Source organism: Polypterus senegalus, chromosome 9 (genome assembly GCF_016835505.1).
Source record: "Polypterus senegalus isolate Bchr_013 chromosome 9, ASM1683550v1, whole genome shotgun sequence".
Classification (NCBI taxonomy): domain Eukaryota; kingdom Metazoa; phylum Chordata; class Cladistia; order Polypteriformes; family Polypteridae; genus Polypterus; species Polypterus senegalus.
The window spans coordinates 175,187,137-175,210,101 of record NC_053162.1 but is presented as its reverse complement, the minus strand read 5'-3'; the positions used below and the strand labels follow the sequence as shown (position 1 = coordinate 175,210,101).

Genomic DNA, 22,965 nt, shown 5'->3' with positions numbered 1-22,965 from the left:
AATTTGAAGAGAGAAAAATAATTGGGCGACCTGAAAAAGAGAATATGAAAGAAAGAATGAAAAATAAAAAATACTAGCCAACCCGCGGCGTACCATACGCAGTATAATCAGGCCGGTTTTTTAATGATTTTTAAGCACAGGGAGAAAATTAACATTTGAAAAATCGGTAATGTAATAAATCAGCAAGAAAAGCAACATTGTAACAATGCACGGAACGAACCAACACACAATCGCCCGTGACGGAAAACTGGCGGACCGCCATCGCTCATGTGCCCACCTCCAACTCGTCACTTGAGTCGTTGTCGTCTTTGCACAGTCCAGATGCACCTGTGACTCACGTAGACTTTCTGTGAACATCCAAGGAGCATCTAAGAAGACGCATGTTTGTCGCGGATGTGAATTGCTGTATGTAGCGTGTAAAACAGTTTGCCGTGGAGCGTCATAACCGAAAACTCGGTTTTTAAAGACTGCTTACTTCATTGTGTTTTAACCTCAGTTGTTAAGGATTGTTTTAAGGATCCCATGGGTTACCCCTCGCAAACCGTTTCACACGCTGCATATGGCGATTCACCTCCGCGAGAAACACACCTCTATGAACAGTCAACGTGGCTCGGAGGTGCCAGGAGTTGGTGGCCGTGGCTCCTTCTGCGTGCGCCATAGGTGTCTTACTTGTTGGCGGCTCAGTGAAGCGCCCCTTCCGGCATGCTTTCTATGGTTGTCTTGCCTTAGTGAATTATATATATGGATATTTAACAAAAATATTTTTTTGTCTAAAATAGGAGGGAATTGCGTGGTAGGTATTCAGGAACGCTGTTGAGAATTTTTGTAGTGACTACAGTGCACCAAATTACATCCCGATTGTCGTCAATCTTGTCCTTAGAAATTCACGTTGTCATTCACTCTTGGACTTTTTCTTGGTGCAGTCACTGATTATCACAGTGAAAGGTTTCATCAGGTCATAGCAACGGTGGAAAAGCAGCACCAGGGCAAGTGGAATCAATCAGTGCAGGCCGCCTGTTGTTGGGACACTGAAACAAGGAGCAGCAGCCGTGAAGTACAAGCGACAATCAGCACAAAAACATTTTGAGCTCCAGTTGAACCAAAGCAGTGTGCCAGGATTATTATGTGGTTAAACACACACAATTCAGTAAAAGTTCATTTCATGTTTCTCCAAATTCCTCTGAGACGCAGCCAATCTGAAGTTACATTTATGTTCAACTTAAAGTTGTCTATCATACAATCACCAAACATTTTTTAGGAGCAAAAACATTTGAAAAATCTTGTGTGGTGTTATTTTAATTCATAATTAATGTAAGGAAGAATTTTACTGTGCTATGGATACAAAAATAATTATCCTCAACACCGATAATTAAAAACATGGAAGGCAGCGACAGGCATCTTGTGGTAATTCAGAAAAAAATACCCACAGTAAGTAACTCTGCTATGTGCAATAATCAATGAAGGGTCTCTGAAATCGGAGACATTAAAACTATTTGAGTTAACCCTGTGGAGGAATATTTTTGGAAAAAATTAAATAAGTAAATAAATAAAGAAATCTGCAAATACATAAAGGTCCTGTGAAAATTCACAGTAAATACATAATAAAAACATGAAATGTGAGCATAAATAATTAATTGTGTCTCAAAAAATATTCTTGTTGCTTTATGCATTTGTTTAATTACAGGCTGTGCTACCCGTTTAAGAGGAGCTGAAATCTAAATAATCGACGTAGACCTCAGCATTAGTGTTTGCAGTGCACCAGTCAATGCCTATGTCTCTGTTGGATGCTGTTTGCTATGGCAGGGGTGGGTGATGTCGGTCCTGGAGGGCCACAGTGCCTGCTGGTTTTCATTCCAACCCAATTGCTTAATTATAAACCAATCCTTGCCAATCTCGGACTTTATTTAATTTTATGGCTTGTTAGTCTGCAATGTAAGGTTCTTATAGTGTAGATTTTTTCCTTTCCAAGGATATCATCAAAATGAATTTAAAGCCTGTCCTATTATGTATGAATTATTTTAATAAATCAAACAGTGCATGATGCACACACAGAGACGTAAATCGAAACAAGCTAGATGGAGAACTGCTGGCTGCTTTGTCATTTACATCTTATTTCTAATTAGGAGCCATTAAAACGGTGAATGTAGCGGTTTAAGATTGAAATTAGCAATTAAGGGTGGGGAACCTTAACATGTGAGACCACTAAAATGAAGCATCAAAATGTCACTTGAGTAATAAGTGCTTCATCAGCAGTAATTGTTTTCTCATTAAAAAACTGGGTTGGAACAAAAACCTCCAGCCACTGCGGCTCTGCGGGGCCGACATTACCCACCCCTCTGGTATGGGATTTGTAAAAGCAGTATTGATGTTTGTGATGCGCCATCTCGTGGAATGACAAATGCTGTGCATTTTATTACTAAAAAAATGTGATGAGCCATCTGTTGGAAAAACAAATGTAATTCATTTTATTACTAAAAATGGTTTGATGTGCCATCTTTTGGAATGAAAAATGCAAAGCATATGTCTTTGTCATATGCCATTGGATTTGTGAAAGCAGTGTTAATATTTGGGATGTTCCATCTGTTGGAATGACAAATAGAATGCATTTTATTATGACAAATTTTTGTGATGCGCAGTCTGTTGGAATGACAGACAGAGCAAAGCAGATGGACACTCAGACAGACGCTTATCCTTTTATTAAGGTAGATCTCTTATTTATGTCAGTGACACTAGAATATGCAGTGAAATGAAATGTCCTGTCTTCTGACTGGTGAACTGTTAGTAGAATGGGTGTAAACTTTCAAGCACTGCATTTGAGATGCTGACTTCTGAGGATGAATTTTGAGATTCTTGAATTAAAGTCGCTACTTCACACAGGAATGCTGGGAAACTTACTTGTACAGTGTCCGGCAGTCGCAGTCAGAACTTTGAACATGTGCATGAGCCACAAAGTCCCCAAATCAAGCACAGCACATGCATCCACTCTGCAGACAGTTCACCAATCAAAACATAGGACTTGCTAGAGCCCGCCCTCTCATCTTTGACAAGTGAAAGTGACAGTTTTCATTTCAAGGCTTATTTTACTGTCACAGAAATAAACACATAAAGATATATATATATATGTCATGACACATTTCATTTTGTGACACATAGGCAGGCAGTGTGTGTCATAGTGGTTGCAACTTTGAACTTTGGTTTTCCAACCCCACCGTTGAAGGTTCCAAGTAAGTCATGTCACCTGCCTGGGCTGCAGTTGGAAAAACAAAAGAAACCCCTCCAAAAGGACAAGCGAAAAGACAATTTTCTTTTGAAGGGTTAATAAATCCAGTCTTGTTCAGCCTATATACGTCAGACTTCCAATACGACTCGGAGTCCTGCCTGCCGTGTGCAAAAGTTCACTGACGACACTGCTATGGTGGGCTGCATTAGGATTGGGCAGGAGGAGGAGTATAGGAAACTAATTAAAGACTTTGTTAAATGGTGTGACTCAACTTACACCTGAACACCAGCAAGACCAAGGAGCTGGTGGTGGATTTTAGGAGGCCCAGACCCCTCATGGACCCCGTGATCATCAGAGGTGACTGTGCAGAGGGTGCAGACCTATAAATATCTGGGAGTGCAGCTGGATGATAAATTGAACTGGACTGCCAATACTGATGCTCTGTGTAAGAGAGGACAGAGCTGACTATACTTCAATAAGATGCTGCAGATGTTCTACCAGACGGTTGTGGCGAGCGCCCTCTTCTACACATGGTGGGCTGGGGAGGCAGCATAAAGATGAAGGACGCCTCACGCCTGGACAAACTGGTAAGGAAGGCAGGCTCTATTGTAGGCACGGAGCTGGACAGTTTGACATCTGTGGCAGAGCGACGGGCGCTGAGCAGACTCCTGTCAATCATGGAGAATCCACTGCATCCACTGAGCAGGATCATCTCCAGACAGAGGAGCAGCTTCAGTGACAGACTGCTGTCACCATCCTGCTCCACTGACAGACTGAGGAGACCCCACACTATGCGACTCTTCAATTCCACCCATGGGAGGTAAATGTTAACATTATACAAAGTTATTGTCTGTTATACCTGCGTTGTTATCACTCTTTAATTTAATATTGTTCTTTATCAGTATGCTGCTGCTGGAGTATGGGAATTTCCCCTTGGGATTAATAAAGTATCTATCTATCTATCTACATCAAATCAAAAACAACCAGTTGTATCTCAAATGTTGTACGTCTCCAGGAATATCATCAATAATAATTTATACTCCCATTTCATCTTATTTATTTATTGTCACGTTTCACAGTGCTTTTATTTGTGTAATCAGTTGTGTTTTGCACAGTTCCACGCTGTCCCTTATACAGTTTGCGTGCCAATTTGTTTTGGGCGCTCCTAATACGTGTAATACGGTATGTCGCTCAGCTAAACCGACGTAGTTTCGGCTTCCGTATCCATTACAACCAATCGAAGGCGCGCTTCTTCAGCCGGCGGTCGGCGATGTCTTCCGTGAGACAGCGGCAGGTCGATGTAAACAAACGGCTCCAAGAATTCGCGTGTCCTTCATTTGCGAGCTAAAAAAGATAACAAATGCAATAAAACAGTCTCGATACAGAGAAACCCAAGAAAAAGAAACGGCAGCTCCCGCTGATGGGACGACTGCACCCCCGTCACACGAATACCTTATCCAAGGCAGGAGTTTGACGGAAGTCGTCTCTGTTTTCTCGCCGTGTTTTTTTTTTACTTTAAATTGTTTATTTTTTCTTTTTAAATCCCCCCGGTTAATATGCTACAATGTTCAAGAATGTGTTCGCTTCCGGCTTCCTGGTGCGCACGGCGCATACGGTGCTCACCTGGTCAGTCGCCCTGGTTCTCTTCTTGCACGACACAGGTAAGCCTCACCTGTCGGGGTCATGAAAAGTGATGAGCGATTAATTGTGGCTTAAACAGCCAAAGGTGTAAATGGCAGTGGCTTGCGTTATCTTAACTAGAGTGGGTGAACGAGGATGTGATAAAGTGACGGGAAGTGAATGGCCAATCCGCGTCGGTATTCTTAAAACCGTGGAGACATTCGATTATAAATGATGTACAGAGCCACGGAAGGAGTTAAATAAAAATGGTCTCGAGAGAAAAGATCAAATGTGTCGATGCAACGTTATGCCGAGCTCACTGCGTATTGTAGCGCATTTGCATACGGGGTTACGGTTAGAAGGCAAATCCTGATGTTTTTTTAAACGTTGGCCCATCGGCCATCTCCACTACCTCTCTCCGACAGTTTGTTAATTTTGTGTCGTATTGGATTCCATTAATCGCCCTCATTTCTTTCTGGGTCGGGAACACCAGTGCTCCTACTTCGTACTCCTTGAAGTTTCATGAACAGATTTTTAATGACACCCTAACCCTTTAAAACTCCGCCACAGTTTGTCTGTTTTCTGCTACTTTGATATAACTGGCTACAACTTCATCATCCTTCAGTCAATGTTCACGTCCTACCCCTCAAAGTTTAAAAGTCCGACATTTCACTTTTGGAATGTTAACACCTGGAGATTTAGTTAGGTTATACACATAGGATGTAGTGGAACAAGTTGTAAAATTCATTAACATTATGCACTTTGAATGTTCCTATCGATAATATATACTCAGCAAAAAAAGAAACGTCCTCTGACTTTCAACTGGTTTTACTTTCAGTAAACTTAATGTGTAAATATTTGTATGACCACTAAAAGAGTCAACACCATTAGACATAAACTAAAAATGTTTCACAATGTGTCCCTGAATGAAGGGAGGCTCAAAATCAAAAGTACCAGTCAGTCTCTGGTGTGGCCACCAGCTGCTTGAAGTACTGCAGTGCATCTCCTCCTCATGGACTGGACCAGATGTGTCAGTTCTTGCTGTGAGATGTTACCCCACTCTTCCACCAAGGCACCTGCAAGTTTCCGGACATTTCTGGGGGGAATGGCCCTAGCCCTCACCCTGCGATCCAGCAGGTCCCAGACGTGCTCAATTCCTTCGACGATAAACACAAATCCATCCATCACCCCTGGTGAGACAAAACCGGGACTCATCAGTGAAGAGCACTTTTTGCCACTCCTGTCTGGTCCAGTGAAGGTGGGTTTGTGCCCATAGGCGGCGTTGTTGCTGGTGATGTCTGGTAAGGACCTGCCTTACAACAGGCCTACAAGCCCTCAGTCCAGCCTCTCTCAGCCTATTGCGGACAGTCTGAGCACTGATGGAGGGATTGTGTGTTCCTGGTGTGACTCGGGCAGTTCTTGTGGCCATCCTGTACCTGTCACGCAGGTGTGATATTCGGATGTGCCGATCCTGTGCAGGTGTTGTTACACGTGGTCTTCCACTGCCAGGATGATCAGCTGTCCTTCCTGTCTTCCTGTAGCGCTGTCTTAGGCGTCTCACAGTGCGGACATGGCAATTTATTCAGCAGTCCTCATGCCTCCCTGCAGCAGGCCTAATGCACGTTCACGCAGATGAGCAGGGACCCTGGGCATCTTTCACAATCGGTAGACAAGTCTCTTTAGTGTCCTGCGTTTTTAGAGCTGTGACCTTAAATGCCTACTTTCTGTAAGCTGTTAAGGTCTTAATGACCATTTCACAGGTGCATGTTAATTCATTGATTATGGTTAATTGAACATGCATGGAAAACATTGTTTAAACCCTTTACAATGAAGATCTGTCAAGTTATTTGGATTTTTAAAACATTATTGTTGAAATACACAGTCCTGAAAAAGGGACGTTTCTTTTTTTGCTGAGTATAGTACACTTCTTTTCAATCAATCATATTGTGCCTTTACTATTTATTATTTAGTGCATTTCCTATATATCTGTTTATCTAAGTGTCTTTCCTGTCTATCAATCATATAGTGCCTTTACTATCTATCTGCTGTATATATTATATAGTGCGTTTACTATTTATGTAGTGACTTTCTTGTCTATCTGTTATATAATGCCTTTCCTGTTTCTCTAATAGTGCCTTTCCTATCTATTGTATAGTGCCTTTAGTATATCTACTGTATCTATCTATTATATAGTACATTTCCTATCTATCAATCATTGTGCCTTTACTATCATTCATATAATGTCTTTCCTATCTATTATATAGTGCCTTACTATCTATCTACTGTATCTATGATATAGTGACTTATCTATCATACAGTACCTTTACTATATCTACTGTATCTATGTATTTATATATATATATATATATATATATATATGTATATATAATATAATATAATACCTTTTCTATCTATCTATTATATAGTGCCTTTCTTATCTATCTCCATAGGGGTTGTTAGCCTTCAAGCACTATGACAGAGCCAGTGAATGTGTAAGGAACACCCAGACAAAAAACTAATATAAATTATCTACAATTAACATGTCTAGTCTTACTGTTTTGCAGCAGAACATTATTCTTTTTCTTCTCTTTTACTGTTTTCCAGTAAGCATACATACTCATTATTGATAGCCCATGGCCTGTGTGTCATTTCAAAGGACAGATCCTTACTCTTTTAGGATTTATGTAGTTAAAGAAAGTAAACCGTGTATCCAAATTACAACACCAATAGTTGCAAGAGTCAAAGTAATCTGACATACACAAAGTGGAAAACAGAGAAGGAGATGATGTGTGTCATTTGAAAGTTGAAGAGAGTACACAGTTTGGGGGCAGGTGTTGCTGTGATACAGGAATTCTGCCATCTTTGATGGAATGTAAAGACACTGCAGTGGTGGTATTGGGGTATGCACTACGGCATTTTAGCAGCTAAACATCATACTTTAGTTCTAGCACTGAAGAACTAAATGACTTTATCCTCTATTTTTCTAAATTCTGCATCCAGAACAATAGCGCAGAGTTTAAAGGGTTAATAATCTGAATGGCTCACTTAATAATTAGATAATCGCCACGACTCGTAAGACGGCAAAGCAACTGTTTTTTGTGCTGTCAGGAAACTTTTGAATCTCCATAAACACTTTTATGTCAAGTTGGATTAACCGTATGAGCATCCGCTCAACTATCTCGTCTCGTTCCTGTGGTGTTGGCCCTTATGATTTCCCAAACTTCAGGGAGGCTTTATTTTAAATTATATGAACAATAACCTACATACAAAATTTCATCGAGGTAGATATGTTTTGTCATTACAGGCACATTTTTCAGGAATTGGGGACTTTTTTTTGGAAACTTGTGACCTTTGCAGCATTCCCACCATAGGGACTCCGGCCATTTTTTTGTTCCTGATACATTTTATTTTTTTTAAGCTCTTACACCACAGGATGTACTTTTCGTTCAACGTGGTCCTATTGCAGGTGGGACTCTGTCGATGAATTGTACTGAATGGTTGACCCCAGGCACAGGAGCCCTCTTGTTAGTAGTCTGGACATTGGAGACCGTCAGACTGTCATCATGGTGACTTTAGACAGAAGTAACTTTTTCTTTTTTGCGTCACTTTTATGTTTGCAGATTTGCGGAAACAGGAAGAGAACGGCGAGCTGCTGCAGCCTGTGCTCTTCGTCCTGCTGGTGCTCGCCTCTGTCCTGCTGTATTTTGCGGTGTCCTTGATGGATCCTGGGTTCATCCTCTCCGATAACGAAATGAAGGTACGTAAGAGAGAAGAGACACTTTAGTGATGCCCCTCTGTTAGTAATATTTACACACCAGCTATGGAACCACAGCTGAAGTTTTGGCCACATTACAAAAACTCCATCAAGCTACCAGATATCCAGTTTACGTTACTGGCGCTGACGTCGATGGATTTGATGGGTGGGGGTCAGAGGGCAATGGTGAAAGCACTGGAAAACTTTCATTTTTATGGCATACTAGCAGAATACCCGCGCTTCGCAGCGGAGAAGTAGTGTGTTAAAGAAGTTATAAAAAAGAAAAGGAAACATTTTAAAAATAATGTAACATGATTGTTAATGTAACTGTTTTGTCATTGATATGAGTGTTGTTCTCATATATATATATATATATATATATATATATATATATATATATATATATATATATATATATATATATATATATATATATAGCAAAATACCCGGGCTTGGTAGCGGAGAAGTAAAAAGAAAAGGAAACATTTTAATAATAACCTAACATGATTGACAATGTAATTGTTTTGTCATTGTCATGAGTGTTGCTGGCATATATATATATATATATATATACATACATACATGTGTACATATACACACACACATATACTATGGGGTGTCAAACAGGCAAATTGATTTTGTGAATATATAAAGTCGGCGTCAGAATATATAAAGTCAAAACTTGAATATATAAAGTCAGCGTCGGTATACATAAAGTCAAAACTTTTTTCTGAATATATAAAGTCAAAACCTGATTATATAAAGTCCACATCGGAGTACAGTATATAAACTCATTCCTGAATATATGAAGTGAAAGTCAAAATCTATTGATTGAAACGACTCTGAACTGAACTAAGTGTATTCAGAAAAATAAATTAAAAACACACTGTTCAGTTAATGTTTTGAAAATGATGCATGTGCCCTGCCCAGGATTGGTTCCTGTCTTGCGCCCAGTGTTGGCTGGGATTGGCTCCAGCAGACCCACGTGAACCTGTGGTCAGATTCAACGGGTTGGGAAATGGATGGATATTCCAGTGCTGACTTTATATATTCAGGTTTTGACTTTATATAGTTAAATGTAGTCATCATTGCATAACTTTTTCTTTACCGTAGAAATTTAAAGATTTTAAAGACTAAATTCAACTTCCATTCCTAACAAAGATATTTCTGGCGACTAAATAGAACCTATTTATATCCAAATTCAAGCTATTGAGCTGTCGCCTGCCTGCCTGAATAAGTCACCCTCACTTCGCTCTTACTTTTTTACCGTTCATTTAATCATGGCTAGTGGCGTAAAAAATTATAAAATGAAAGGAGGATTACACTGAGGATGGCTTTACCAAAACAATTATTGATGGCGAATCGATTATTCATAAAGCTTGAATTGGTGATCTGTTTTTCTGTGTTAACCTCATATTTTTTCATACTTCTTCTCAAACTAAGGTGGTGCGAGGGTAAAATGAATCGGGATGCGCTGATCAATGTAATCGGTGTACCAGGAAATCATGCATTGACAGAAGCTCTCCTTTGCTTGTATTGCAAAGTGTGATTAAATGCATTATTTTTTTAACGCGTTATGGAGCACATGCATCGAAGCTTCTCAGCTGTGCTTGTGCTAAGAAAAGGAAAGATTTTAAAAATAACGTAACACGATTGTCAATGTAACCTTTTGTAAGTAGTGCCTGGAGGATTCAGTGTGGAGAAACTCTAGAGACCGCGTGTGTATTAACTTGTGGATTTTTCTGTGAGTATTTGGTGGCAGCGTCACAAAGTCGCTTCCGTAACACCGCGTTAGCTGCGGAGCTCAGCTCAGAGCGAAATGAGGTGAATGGGAGGGGAGATGATGACGTGACTTTAAAATGAGTTCATCAAGAACACGGGGACACAGTTGGAAACTTGTGAAGGGTAAATTTTACACAAACATTAGAAAGTTTTTTTTTTTTTTAAACAAAGAACGATAAACACTTGGAATAAGCGACCAAGTAGTGTGGTGGACAGTAGGACTTTAGGGACAACTCAAGAAATAAATGGATAGGACTGGCAAATGGCCTGTTCTCATCTAGAGTGTTCTAAAAACCCGCTTTATAAATACCTTTCTTCCCACAACCACACGTCTTTTTAATAAGAAATATCAGAGAGAATAAAAAGTGTTTTTCTTATGTAAAAATTTTAGGGAAAAATGTACAATCACATTACTTTTAGCAGTTAGCAAAGAATCAGTTTTTAAATGCTGTCAGTCTTTTTAGAATTTCTGTGTAAGTTTTTAGCCAGGCTTGTCCAGCACTTTCTGGCTCACACGTATGAGAAAAGTCCCACAAGTGATATACTGTTTGACTCATCTTGATGTCTGTTTGTGCAAAACGTCAAGCTTTTTGGGGTCCCACCTCCTTATTTTTGGCTTTCCAGACCCGAAAAACCCTTGTTTTGTTTTTCTTTTTTAGGCCAATTTTTGACCACATTTTGTGCAGGAGTTTACACCCATATTATAACGAATAAAACAAATATGCATTTTCAGCAAAAAAATGATCAGAAAGACTCAATAGTTGCGCCTGCCACATCAACCGACCCCAGGGGTTCACCTCCTAATGGAGTACGAGGGCTGAAAGTTACAGAATTTTGAAAAAAAGGGGATTAGTAATGGCTGTGGAGTGTCGATTTCTGCTCTTTTGCGGTTGGTGATAAAGAATCAGATGATTCCTTACCAGTGTCCATAGTCCTCACTGAGCCACTCGCAGAAAATTACAAATACATTTCAAACATAAGCGTGTCGGCTGTCATTTTAGAGATCAGTAACTACAAATGTGTTATTTTTTCCTTTTCTAGCCCAATATGGACCTCTCTCAGAGGGTAAACAGTGACACATTTCTGTTACAATTGAATGTAGTGAGAAGTCAAGCAAAATGACCCCTTTTATTGGCTAACTGAAAAGATTTCAATATGCGAGCTTTCGAGGCAACGTGTTGGACGGTTATCTTCTCCAAAGATCTTGACCATACATTGTTCTTCTCTCTTGTTAAATGAATCTTAGCCTGAAGAGGTCTATTAATTTTTTACATTAAAGATTTACCAATGTTTTTATGTGTCCCAGTGTGTATATAAACACAGGGACCTCCAGTTTCTGGATTACTTCTCACCTGAAGAAGGGGCCTGAGTTGCCTCGAAAGCCTGCATATTGTAATCTTTTCAGTTAGCCAATAAAAGGTGTCATTTTGCTTGGCCTTTCTCTACATTCATAATGGCTAACACGGTACGACACCCTAGTACAGTGGAACCTCGGTTCACGAACGTCTCTGAACACGTACAAATCGGGTTACGACCACACACTCGGTTGACGAACAGGCCAGTTTGTACGCACTGATGATTTCCGCACGTGTCGTATATCGTTCTCGGTCAGACGTGCGTTCATTCGCTGTGAACTCTTTATGCTCTATTTCGTGTGCTTTTGCAATTAACCATGGCCTCTAAGCAAGTGAAGAGTGATAGTGTTGGTGAGAAGAAAGGTTTGAAGAAAATTGATATCAAATTAAAGAAAGAAATTATTGAAAAGTATGAGCATGGCATTCGTGTTACCGATCTTGCCACCGAGTACAAGAAGTCAAAATCTACGATTTCGACAATTCTAAAGCAGAAAGAGGCCATTAAAGCAGCTGATGTTGCAAAAGGAGTTACAATGTTAACCAAGCAGAGGCCTCAAGTGCTAGAAGAGGAAGTGGAAAAACTGTTACTAGTGTGGCTGAACGAGAAGCACCTTGCAGGGGATAGCGTAAGCGAGGCGATGTTATGCGAGAAAGCCAGGAAGATTCATGGCGATTTGCTGCAAACAAATCCTTTTACGAGTGGCTAGTTCTTCCTGCTCACTTCCTTCATGCCAGAACTCGGTTGTTTATGGTTAGTCTTTGTATAAATGAAGGATTTTTCAAACTTCAATTTTTTTCCCTGTGCTTAAAACTCATTAAAAAAAAAAAAAGTGTTTACAGCGAGCGGTTCGTATGGCTGTAGCGCAAACTCTTGCAATGTTAGTTTTCTCTGTTCAAGGTTTTCTCAGTGTTATTCGATGTTTTTATATTTAGTTTACTATTACACTGTGCATTCAATGGTATAATTAATTATTTTTGTGCTTAAAAATCTTTAAAATATATTTATATACAGCTTGTATGGTCCGGAACGGATTAATTGTATTTACATACAATCCTATGGAGGAAATTACTTCGGGTCACGACCAAATCGGTGAGATTTGGAACGAATTACGGTCGTGATCCGAGGTTCCACTGTACTATTACAATTGAGAATATTTAGACTATAAACATTGGAGTTGAAGCAGACATTTTACTATTTCAAATATTTGACTCAACTAGTCTTCTGCCTCATGAAGCAGATCATTACATTTCTTATGAACACCCTGAGTGAGGGCAGCTTAGGCAGATATCACATTTTCTTGTGTAACGATTAAATCCAGCAAACTCCACACATAAAGACGACAGTTGTTTCTGTTTTCTTTTAGTTGAACTACCTGAAGAAAAAAAAAACAAACCACAAACTCCCTTCCATATCACTTTCTTTCCAGTTTACATATGGGTTGAGTGAAGAGCAGCAGGAAATGATCCCTCAGACGTCGAAGGCGCTAAAACAGCGACGCTGTGGCTACTGCCTATTGCAGGTATGACGTGCTTTACTAAACTTACTTTACGTTTTGTTTCATTTGATGGTGTTCTCCATGGTGGCTTACAACCCCCAGAGTACAATTTCCTTGTCGGGTTAAGTGACTTGCCGAGAGCCACTCAACGAGTCCGTGGTTGGGACTTGTAACAGAGAATGTCGCACTGCAGCCACCTCCCTACAAGACTTGTATACTTCTTGCTACCTTGGCAGGGCAAAAAAAAAAAAATTTTGAAGGACCCGTCAACATCCTGGTTTTCACCAGTTTGAGCTGTTGCCCTCTGGTAGGCACTACAGGTCCATTACACCAAGGACAAACACACTCGGGAGTCAGGAGCCATTACTACATTGAATCTCCACATGCACTGAGCACCTCTCTTTTCTCTCTCCTCTCCCCCCCATTTTACGTTATTAGTATTCCTTGTATTGGTTTCATGTCCATTGTGCAATACCTGCTTGATCAGTAATATTCCTTGTTGGTAATACCCCATTGTTACGTTAGTATTTTTTATTTAGCAGTTTTATATGACGTAGTACTTTATAGCTGCTCTGTAATTTCATTGTACATGTTATAATGACAATAAAGCCTTCTAATTATTAATTCATTCTGTCCTCTATAAACAGCAGCCAATGAGAGCCAAGCACTGCCAGACCTGCAAGCGCTGCGTGCGACGTTATGACCACCACTGTCCCTGGATAGAGAACTGCGTGGGGGAGCGGAACCACCGGTGGTTCATTCTCTACCTGTGGGTCCAACTGGGCGCCCTGCTTTGGGGTTTTCACTTTGCCTGGTGAGTAAAACGTTATAAAAAGAATTTGGCCAATTTATCCAAAATGACACACATTTTATTTTGTATGTCTGTTTCCGTATTTGTACAGCAGAAGTATACACTCACCTAAAGGATTATTAGGACCACCATACTAATACGGTGTTTGACCCCCTTTGGCCTTCAGAACTGCCTTCATTCTACGTGGCATTGATTCAACAAGGTGCTGAAAGCATTCTTTACAAATGTTGGCCCATATTGATAGGATAGCATCTTGCAGTTGATGGAGATTTGTGGGATGCACATCCAGGGCACGAAGCTCCCGTTCCACCACATCCCAAAGATGCTCTATTGGGTTGAGATCTGGTGACTGTGGGGGCCATTTTAGTACAGTGAACTCATTGTCATGTTCAAGAAACCAATTTGAAATGATTCAAGCTTTGTGACATGGTGCATTATCCTGCTGGAAGTAGCCATCAGAGGATGGGTACATGGTGTCATGAAGGGATGGACATGGTCAGAAACAATGCTCAGGTAGCCCGTGACACTTAAACGATGCCCAATTGGCACTAAGGGGCCTAATGTGTGCCAAGAAAACATCCCCCACACCATTACACCACCACCACCAGCCTGCACAGTGGTAACAAGGCATGATGGATCCATGTTCTCATTCTGTTTACGCCAAATTCTGACTCCACCATTTGAATGTCTCAACAGAAATCGAGACTCATCAGACCAGGCAACATTTTTCCAGTCTTCAACTGTCCAATTTTGGTGAGCTCGTGCAAATTGTAGCCTCTTTTTCCTATTTGTAGTGGAGATGAGTGGTACCCGGTGGGGTCTTCTGCTGTTGTAGCCCCTCCGCCTCAAGGTTGTGCGTGTTGTGGCTTCACAAATGCTTTGCTGCATACCTCGGTTGTAACGAGTGGTTATTTCAGTCAAAGTTGCTCTTCTATCAGCTTGAATCAGTCGGCCCATTCATTCTCCTCTGACCTCTAGCATCAACAAGGCATTTTCGCCCACAGGACTGCCGCATACTGGATGTTTTTCCCTTTTCACACCATTCTTTGTAAACCCTAGAAATCCCAGTGACTGAGCAGATTGTGAAATACTCAGACCGGCCCGTCTGGTACCAACAACCATGCCACGCTCAGAATTGCTTAAATCACCTTTCTTTGCCATTCTGACATTCAGTTTGGAGTTCAGGAGATTGTCTTGACCAGGACCACACCCCTAAATGCATTGAAGCAACTGCCATGTGATTGGTTGATTAGATAATTACATTAATGAGAAATTGAACAGGTGTTCCTAATAATCCTTTAGGTGAGTGTAGGTAGGTGAAGCAAAAGTGGCACACATTGAGGCAGGAGCTGAAGTTGAGGCACATCTTGTTTGCTACAGGCAATGCAAAGAGAGACAGGTCATCCATTCAAAAGCTCTGCCGTTGTGCATGAGCGACTTTTCCAGAAGTGGTTTGTTTAACAATAATTTAGCCAAAGTACACATTTGGAGCCCCCTGCTGGATACCTGAAAGTAGGAGTGGACGATATGCCCGTTGATCCGGTGTATTGAATGAAATTTTTCTTTCAGTATGAATTTAATAAAAACACTTTTACCATTTGAGGACATACTTAACTCTATAGGATGTTATTGGTTTCTAATTAAAATAAATATAAAAAAAAAAAACACATTTTATTTTTATACTAAACAGCGGATCACTTTGTAACAAAATTTTGTTTTGCTTCAGTGTATTCATTTCTGGGCGGCACAGTGGTGCAGTGGGTAGCACTGCTGCCTCACAGTTAGGAGACTCAGGTTTGCTTCCCAGGTCTTCCCTGCGTGGAGTTTGCATGTTCTCCCCGTGTCTGCGTGGTTTCCTCCCACAGTCCAAAGACATGCAGGTTAGGTGGATTGGTGATCCTAAATAGTCCCTAGTGTGTTCTTGGCGTGTGTGTGCCCTGCAGTGGGCTGGCGCCCTGCCCGGGGTTTGTTTCCTGCCTTACGCCCTGTGTTGGCTGGGATTGGCTCCAGCAGACCCCCGTGACCCTGTAGTTGGGATATAGCAGGTTGGATGATGGATGGATGTATTCATTTCTTAAAGATAATGCCATTTTGTACAGTACAGGTTTTTTTATGTGGCCTATGTATTGTATGTCCACCTACCACTTTAATAGTATTACTCAGAGCGCTGTGTGGTCGATGAAACTAGGAATGTGGCACATGAAGAAGCCATCTCTTGAAGTGTACACTGTATTGCCAAAAATATTGGGACGCCTGCCTTTACACACACGCACAAACTTTAATGACATCCCATTCTTAATACAGAGGCTTTAATATGGTGTTGGCCCACCCTTTGCAGCTGTAACAGCTTCACCTCTTCCGGGAAGTCTTTCCACAAGGTGTAGGAGTGTGTTAATGGGAATTCTTGACCAGGAGAGCATTTGTGAGGTCAGGCACTGATGTTGGTTCGCAGTCTCCGCTCTAATTCATCCCAAACATGAGGTCAGGGCTCTGTGCAGGCCGGTCAAGCTCCTCCACACCAAACTCACTCATCCATTTCTTTTATATATATATATATATATATATATATATATATATATATATATATATATATATATATATATATATATATATATATATATATATATATATATACCTTGCTTTGTGCACTAGTGGGCAGTCATGTTGGAACAGGAAGGGGCCATCCCCAAACTAAAATTGTCCAAAATGGATTGTTATGCTGAAGCATTAAGAGTTCCTTTCACTGGAAGTAACTGGGCCAAGCCCAACCCCACACCATAACCCTCCACCAAACTTGGCAGAATGCAGTCAGGCAAGTCCCATTCTCCTGGCAGCCACCAAACCCAGACTCGTCCATTGCATTGCGTGATTCGTCACTCCAGAGGACACGTCTGCACTGCTCTAGAGGCCAGTGGCTGTCGGTGGGCATCCGATGCTTTGCATTGCAGTGACGTAACGTTTGGATACAGCTGCTCGGGCATGAAGACCCATTCCATGAAGCTCTCTTCGCACTTGCTTGATCTTCTGGCGGGCTGTAGCCATTCGACTCTGCTGAAAGTTGCCAACCTCTGCACACTGTGTGCCTCAGCATGCGCTGTCCCCACGCTGTGATTTTACGCGGCCTACCATTTCATGGCTGAGTTGCAGTTCCCAATTGCTTCCACTTTGTTATACAGTGGGATGCAAAAGTTTGGGCCACCTTGTTAATAGTCATTATTTTCCTGTATAAATCGTTGGTTGTTACGATCAAAAATGTCAGTTAAATATATCATATAGGAGACACACACAGTGATATTTGAGAAGTGAAATGAAGTTTATTGGATTTACAGAAAGTGTGCAATAATTGTTCAAACAAAATCGGGCAGGTGCATACATTTGGGCACCACAAAAAGAAATGACATCAATATTTAGTAGATCCGCCTTTTGCAGAAATGACAGCCTCTAAACCTTCCTGTAGGTTCCAATGAGAGTCTGGATTGTGGTTGAAGGTATTTAGGACCATTCCTCTTTACAAAACATCTCTAGTTCAATCAGGTTTGATGGCTTCTGAGCATGGACAGCTCTCTTTAACTCACACCACAGATTTTCAATTCTATTCAGGTCTGGGGACTGAGATGGCCATTCCAGAACGTTGTACTTGTTCCTCTGCATGAATGCCTTAGTGGATTTTGAGCAGTGTTTCGGGTCGTTGTCTTGTTGAAAGATCCAGCCCCGGCGCAGCTTCAGCTTTGTCACTGATTCCTGGACATTGGTCTCCAGAATCTGCTGATACTGAGTGGAATCCATGCGTCCCTCAACTTTGACAAGATTCCCAGTCCCTGCACTGGCCACACAGCCCCACAGCATGATGGAACCACCACCATATTTGACTGTAGGTAGCAGGTGTTTTTCTTGGAATGCTGTGTTCTTTTTCCTCCATGCATAACGCCCTTGTTATGCCCAAATAACTCCATTTTAGTTTCATCAGTCCACAGCACCTTATTCCAAAATGAAGCTGGCTTGTCCAAATGTGCTTGAGCAGACCTCAAGCTGCTCTGTTTGTGCTTCCTCTGCATCACTCTCGCATACAGCATCTCCTTGTGTAAAGTCGCAATGGTTGAACGATGCACAGTGACTCCATCTGCTGCAAGATGATGTTGTAGGTCTTTGGTGCTGGTCTGTGGGTTGACTCTGACTGTTCTCACCATTCGCTTCTGTCTGTCCAAATCTTTCTTGGTCTGCCACTTCGAGCCTTAACTTGAACTGAGCCTGTGGTCTTCCATTTCCTCAATATGTTCCTAACTGTGGAAACAGACAGCTTAAATCTCTGGGACAGCTTTCTGTATCCTTCCCCTAAACCATGATGGTGAACAATCTTTGTCTTCAGGTCATTTGAGAGTTGTTTTGTGACCCCCATGTTGCTACTCTTCAGAGAAAATTAAAGGAGGAGGGAAACTTACAATTGACCCCCTTAAATACTCGGATTCACCTGTGTATGTAGGTCAGGGGTCACTGAGCTTACCAAGCCAATTGGAGTTCCAATAATTAGTTTGAAAAGTTTTGGAATCAATAAAATGACAACGGTGCCCAAATTTATGCACCTGCCTGATTTTGTTTGAACAATTATTGCACACTTTCTGTAAATCCAATAAACTTCATTTCACTTCTCAGATATCACTGTGTGTGTCTCCTATATGATATATTTAACTGGCATTTTTTATCGTAACAACCAACGATTTATACAGGAAAATGACTATTAACAAGGTGGACCAAACTTTTGCATCCCACTGTAATACCACTATCAGCTGGAATATTTAGTAGCAAGGAAATTTCACTAATGGACTTATTGCACAGGTAGCATCCTAGGACGGTACTACGCTTGAATTTACTGAGCTCCCGAGAGCGACCCCTTCTAACACAAATGTTTGTAGACGCCGTCTGCATGGCTTGGTGCTCGAGTTTATACACCCGAGGCCATGGCAGGCTTTAGAACAGCTGACTTCAAGGATTGGGGTGGCAATACAGTGCATCAGTGGTGGGTGAGAATGAGCAAGAGAGAGAAAGAAAAAAAAAGTTAGAGAGGCGAATACGTGCTGTCAAATCTGTCCCCAGGTTGGGACATTCGTCAATAATAGAGAAGCATCAGTGTCCATTAATAGTGTAAAACAGAAAATACATTCAGTCAGAACAGTGTATATAAAAGCCTTTTTACTGCTTATGTACTAAACTGTCAGTTATGCTTTATGCCATGATATACTTAATATATACTTAAGGGGCGGAGTGGTGGCTCCGAGTCTAAGGATCTGTGCTGGTATCCCGAAGGTCGCCGGTTTGAATCCCCGTCACTGCCAAAAGAGATCCTACTCTGCTGGGTCCTTGAGCAAGGCCCTTAACCTTCAGTTGCTCCAGGGGCGCCGTACAATGGCTGACCCTGCACTCTGACCCTAAGGGGTATACGAAAAACCTCCTTTGGGATTAATAAAGTATAATAATAAAATCCAGTCGATTTCAGGCTCTGCCGTTCACTTCTAGCCGAGAGGATTACGGACACAAGACAAGGCCGACGACTCACCGGTCCGGCATTGTTGCTGTGAAGATTGAGTTCACACATTAAGGACATTCGCTTTCCAGCAGTAAGCAGCCTTTTTCTGAAATGGCAAACAACTGATTGTTTTTTTTTTTTGTTTTGTTACTTTTCCTTCCCCCCCAAACAGGTCTGGATTCGGCTACGCTCCGACCTGGAAGAGCTGGCTGCAACAGAATGGCTTCCTGTTGGCAGCTTTCGGCCTAGTGGCCGTGTTCTCTGTAGTGGTGATTCTCCTGTTGGGCTGCCATCTCTACCTGGTCTCCTGCAACACCACCACCTGGGAGTTCATGTCCCGCCACCGCATTTCCTACCTGAAGCACTGTGGGACCGACGAGAACCCATTTGACCAAGGAACCTTTCGCAACCTGTGGAGCTTCTTCTGTGTTTGCCATACGGTTGTTTGGGAGAAGGTCTACTTCCGAGAGGGCAGTGACCCAGTTTAGGTTAACTTTCATCTTCTCTATCACACTTTCCAACCACTACGTAGACTAAGAACTATTTTTGGGTTGTGTGAGAGCAGACCCTCGGCCTATTACCCTACTGTATTAGTTTATTAACAAAAGTTTAGTGACTTTTCTGATTTTTTTCCACTCACATGACTAAAATCCTGTCATCCAGATGCATGTGGGCAGCAGTATGAACAACCAGAATAAGTCGGAAGTATTAACTACGATATAGAAACAAAGTGTTAAATGGCAACTTCCATAGGAGTAGTGTGTGGCACTCTGTAACGGACAGAGTCATCCTGTAATGTGCGATATCTGTGCTGTGTGTGGGTGTTTGTGTAAAGCTGCCATCATCCTCGTAATCCAGAACCAATTGTGGCCCCTTGTGTTGAACCATTTTAGTCACCTCAGGTGGGGCAGGCTGACCCCAACTGTCAAGTCACTTTACACAGACACAAGTGACAGAAGCGCATCCCAAGTTCACGTTCTGTTTAACCGAAAACAAGCACTGAGCCGCAGCAATAATTGAAGCCGTTTTGCCAGTGGGTTCTCGGCTTTTATTTATTAACAATCACGCCTCGGGGACTGTATTTCTGTTGAAAATGACATTAGGTTATGATAATAGTCACTGGAGGAAAATACCGTAGAACTGGCATTCTACTTGTGAACAAGGCGACTGTTTACTCTATGCATTTTATATGAAGACAATACTTTTTACAAATCCTTTGTGAGATTAGAATATGTCGGTTTGTGATCTTAAAAATTTGTAATATTTTAAAAAATAAACCTTGTCCAATCGTGGGAACGATTACAGCTAATCAATTACACACAGATGAGAAAAGTGTTGGTACACTTCTATTTTAAAAAAGAATCACAGTTTTCCATGAAATAGGTTGAAACTGACAAAAGTAAATTAGCAGTACACATTCCCAATTCCACTGAGTAGACCCTGATCAGCATGCCTCCTGGACGCCTCCCTGGTGAGGTGTTCCGGGCACGTCCAACCGGGAGGAGGCCCCGGGGAAGACCCAGGACACGCTGGAGGGACTATGTCTCCCGGCTGGCCTGGGAACGCCTTGGGATTCTCCCGGAAGAGCTGGAAGAAGTGGCTGGGGAGAGGGAAGTCTGGGCCTCTCTGCTTAAGCTGCTGCCCCCGCGACCCGACCTTGGATAAGCGGAAGAGGATGGATGGATGGATGGATGGATAGACCCTCTACTTTCGATTTAAGGCTTAACGGATTTTAACAACTAAAACAGATGAAAACGGCAACATTTTGTGACCCCCCAACCCAATATTCTGAGGCAGTAACTGTAATGCAGCACTTTCTGTACCTCTGAGTGAGATGTCTGCATCTCTCACGTGGGCTGCTGCTCCAGTTCTCTCGGGCTTGATGGCTGCCTTCTCACGTCTTTCCATGTACAGTCATAGTAAAAAGTATGTGAACCCTTTGGAATGATCTGGTTTACCGCATGAATTGGTCATAAAAAGTGATCTGATCTGAGTCACAGGGACTGATCTACACAATGAGTCTTAAGCCACTGACACACAAAATAATTCTACTCTTTCATGTCTTTAGTTTACAAACACATTCAACGTTCACAGTGGTAGTGGAAGTAAGTAAGTGAACCTTGGGGTTTAATGACAGCAATGACCTCAGCCAGGCGCTTCCTGTAACTGCAGATAAGACCTGCACATCATGTGGGGGGAATTTGAGCCCCTTCTTCCCCGCAGAACTGCCTTAACTCTTCCATACTCTTTGGTTGTCTTCTGTGTGTGGCTCTCTGTCTTCAAGTCATTCAGTAGGATTGAGATCTGGGCCACTGCAGTTTGTTCTTCTGAAGCCATTGTGCTGTGGATTTGCTGCGATGTTTCGGCTCGTTGTCCTGTTGCATCACCCAGCCTCGTCTGAGCTCAAGTTGACGGACAGACACCCTCACGTTACCCTGGAGAATTTGTTGATAAACTTGTGAATTCAGTTGCCCCTCAATGATGGCGAGCTGTCCAGGCCCTGATGCAGCAAAGCAGGCCCAAATCCTGATGTTCTCTCCACCATACTTTACTGTAGGGATGATGTTTTGATGTTGATATGCAGTTCCCTTTTTACGCCAAATGAAGTTCAGCTTGTTCCTCCCAAATGGGTCAATTTTGGTTTCATCACTCCACAAAACATTTTCCCAGTACCGTTGTGGAGTGTCCAAGTGCTCTCTCGCAAGCTTCAGGCATTCAGCAATGTTCTTTGATAGCCTGGTGTTCTGCCATGGACTCCTTTCTTGTTCAATGTTTTGCATATAGTTGGCTCGTGAACAGAGATGTTCGCCACTTCAAGTTCTTTGCTGTCACTCTAGGGTGGTCCTTCAATTCATTGCTGGCTTTGCATTAGGCTCTTGGGGTCATCTTGGCAGGGCCACAATACCAAATGGTTTCCATTTATAGACAACTTGCCTAACAGTAGACTGATGAATATCTCAAATCTTTGAGATGAATTTGTAACCCTTTCCAGCCTTACGTGGATGAACAATTCTCCATCATAGCTATTCAGACAGCTCTTTTGTGTGAGGCATGATTCCCATCCAGATATGCTTCTTGTCAAAAGCTCAAACTTTATAGTGTTTGTGATCCATCAATCAGTCATTCTGGGCCACACCTCTGAACTCGTCTCATTAAATGGACTCCAGGTGTGCGAAATTCGGACTGCAGTGAGCTTTTTAAAGAGTCATTAGCTTAGGGTTCACTTACTTTTTTCCAACCTTCAGTTTCACAGTTGGGAATGATTTATTCAATTAAGTCAAATATTCTCTGAAAATCTGTGTATCTGTAGTTCTAGGAGACTGTGTTTGTTCATTATTGTGACCGACGTGAAGATACGACTATGTGTTGTATGGGAATTAGACGTAAATATAGAGAATTCCTAGGG

The 22,965-nt window shown here is 41.8% G+C and overlaps 1 protein-coding gene across 2 annotated transcripts; it reads left to right on the top strand.

Annotated features, from left to right (window-relative positions):
- The first annotated feature begins 4,262 nt into the window (after positions 1-4,262).
- On the top strand, positions 4,263-20,851 carry LOC120536036 (palmitoyltransferase ZDHHC12-B-like). 2 transcript variants are annotated; one of them, XM_039764346.1, is made up of 5 exons: positions 4,263-4,881; positions 8,461-8,597; positions 13,096-13,251; positions 13,875-14,041; positions 19,732-20,851. In XM_039764346.1, exons 1-5 carry the CDS (start codon positions 4,785-4,787, stop codon positions 20,045-20,047), a joined length of 873 nt encoding a protein of 290 aa, XP_039620280.1. In that variant the 5' UTR covers positions 4,263-4,784; the 3' UTR covers positions 20,048-20,851. The 2 variants fall into 2 exon arrangements, with proteins under 2 accessions (XP_039620280.1, XP_039620282.1); XM_039764348.1 differs by having other exon boundaries at positions 4,271-4,881; positions 13,159-13,251.
- The last annotated feature ends 2,114 nt before the right edge of the window (positions 20,852-22,965 follow it).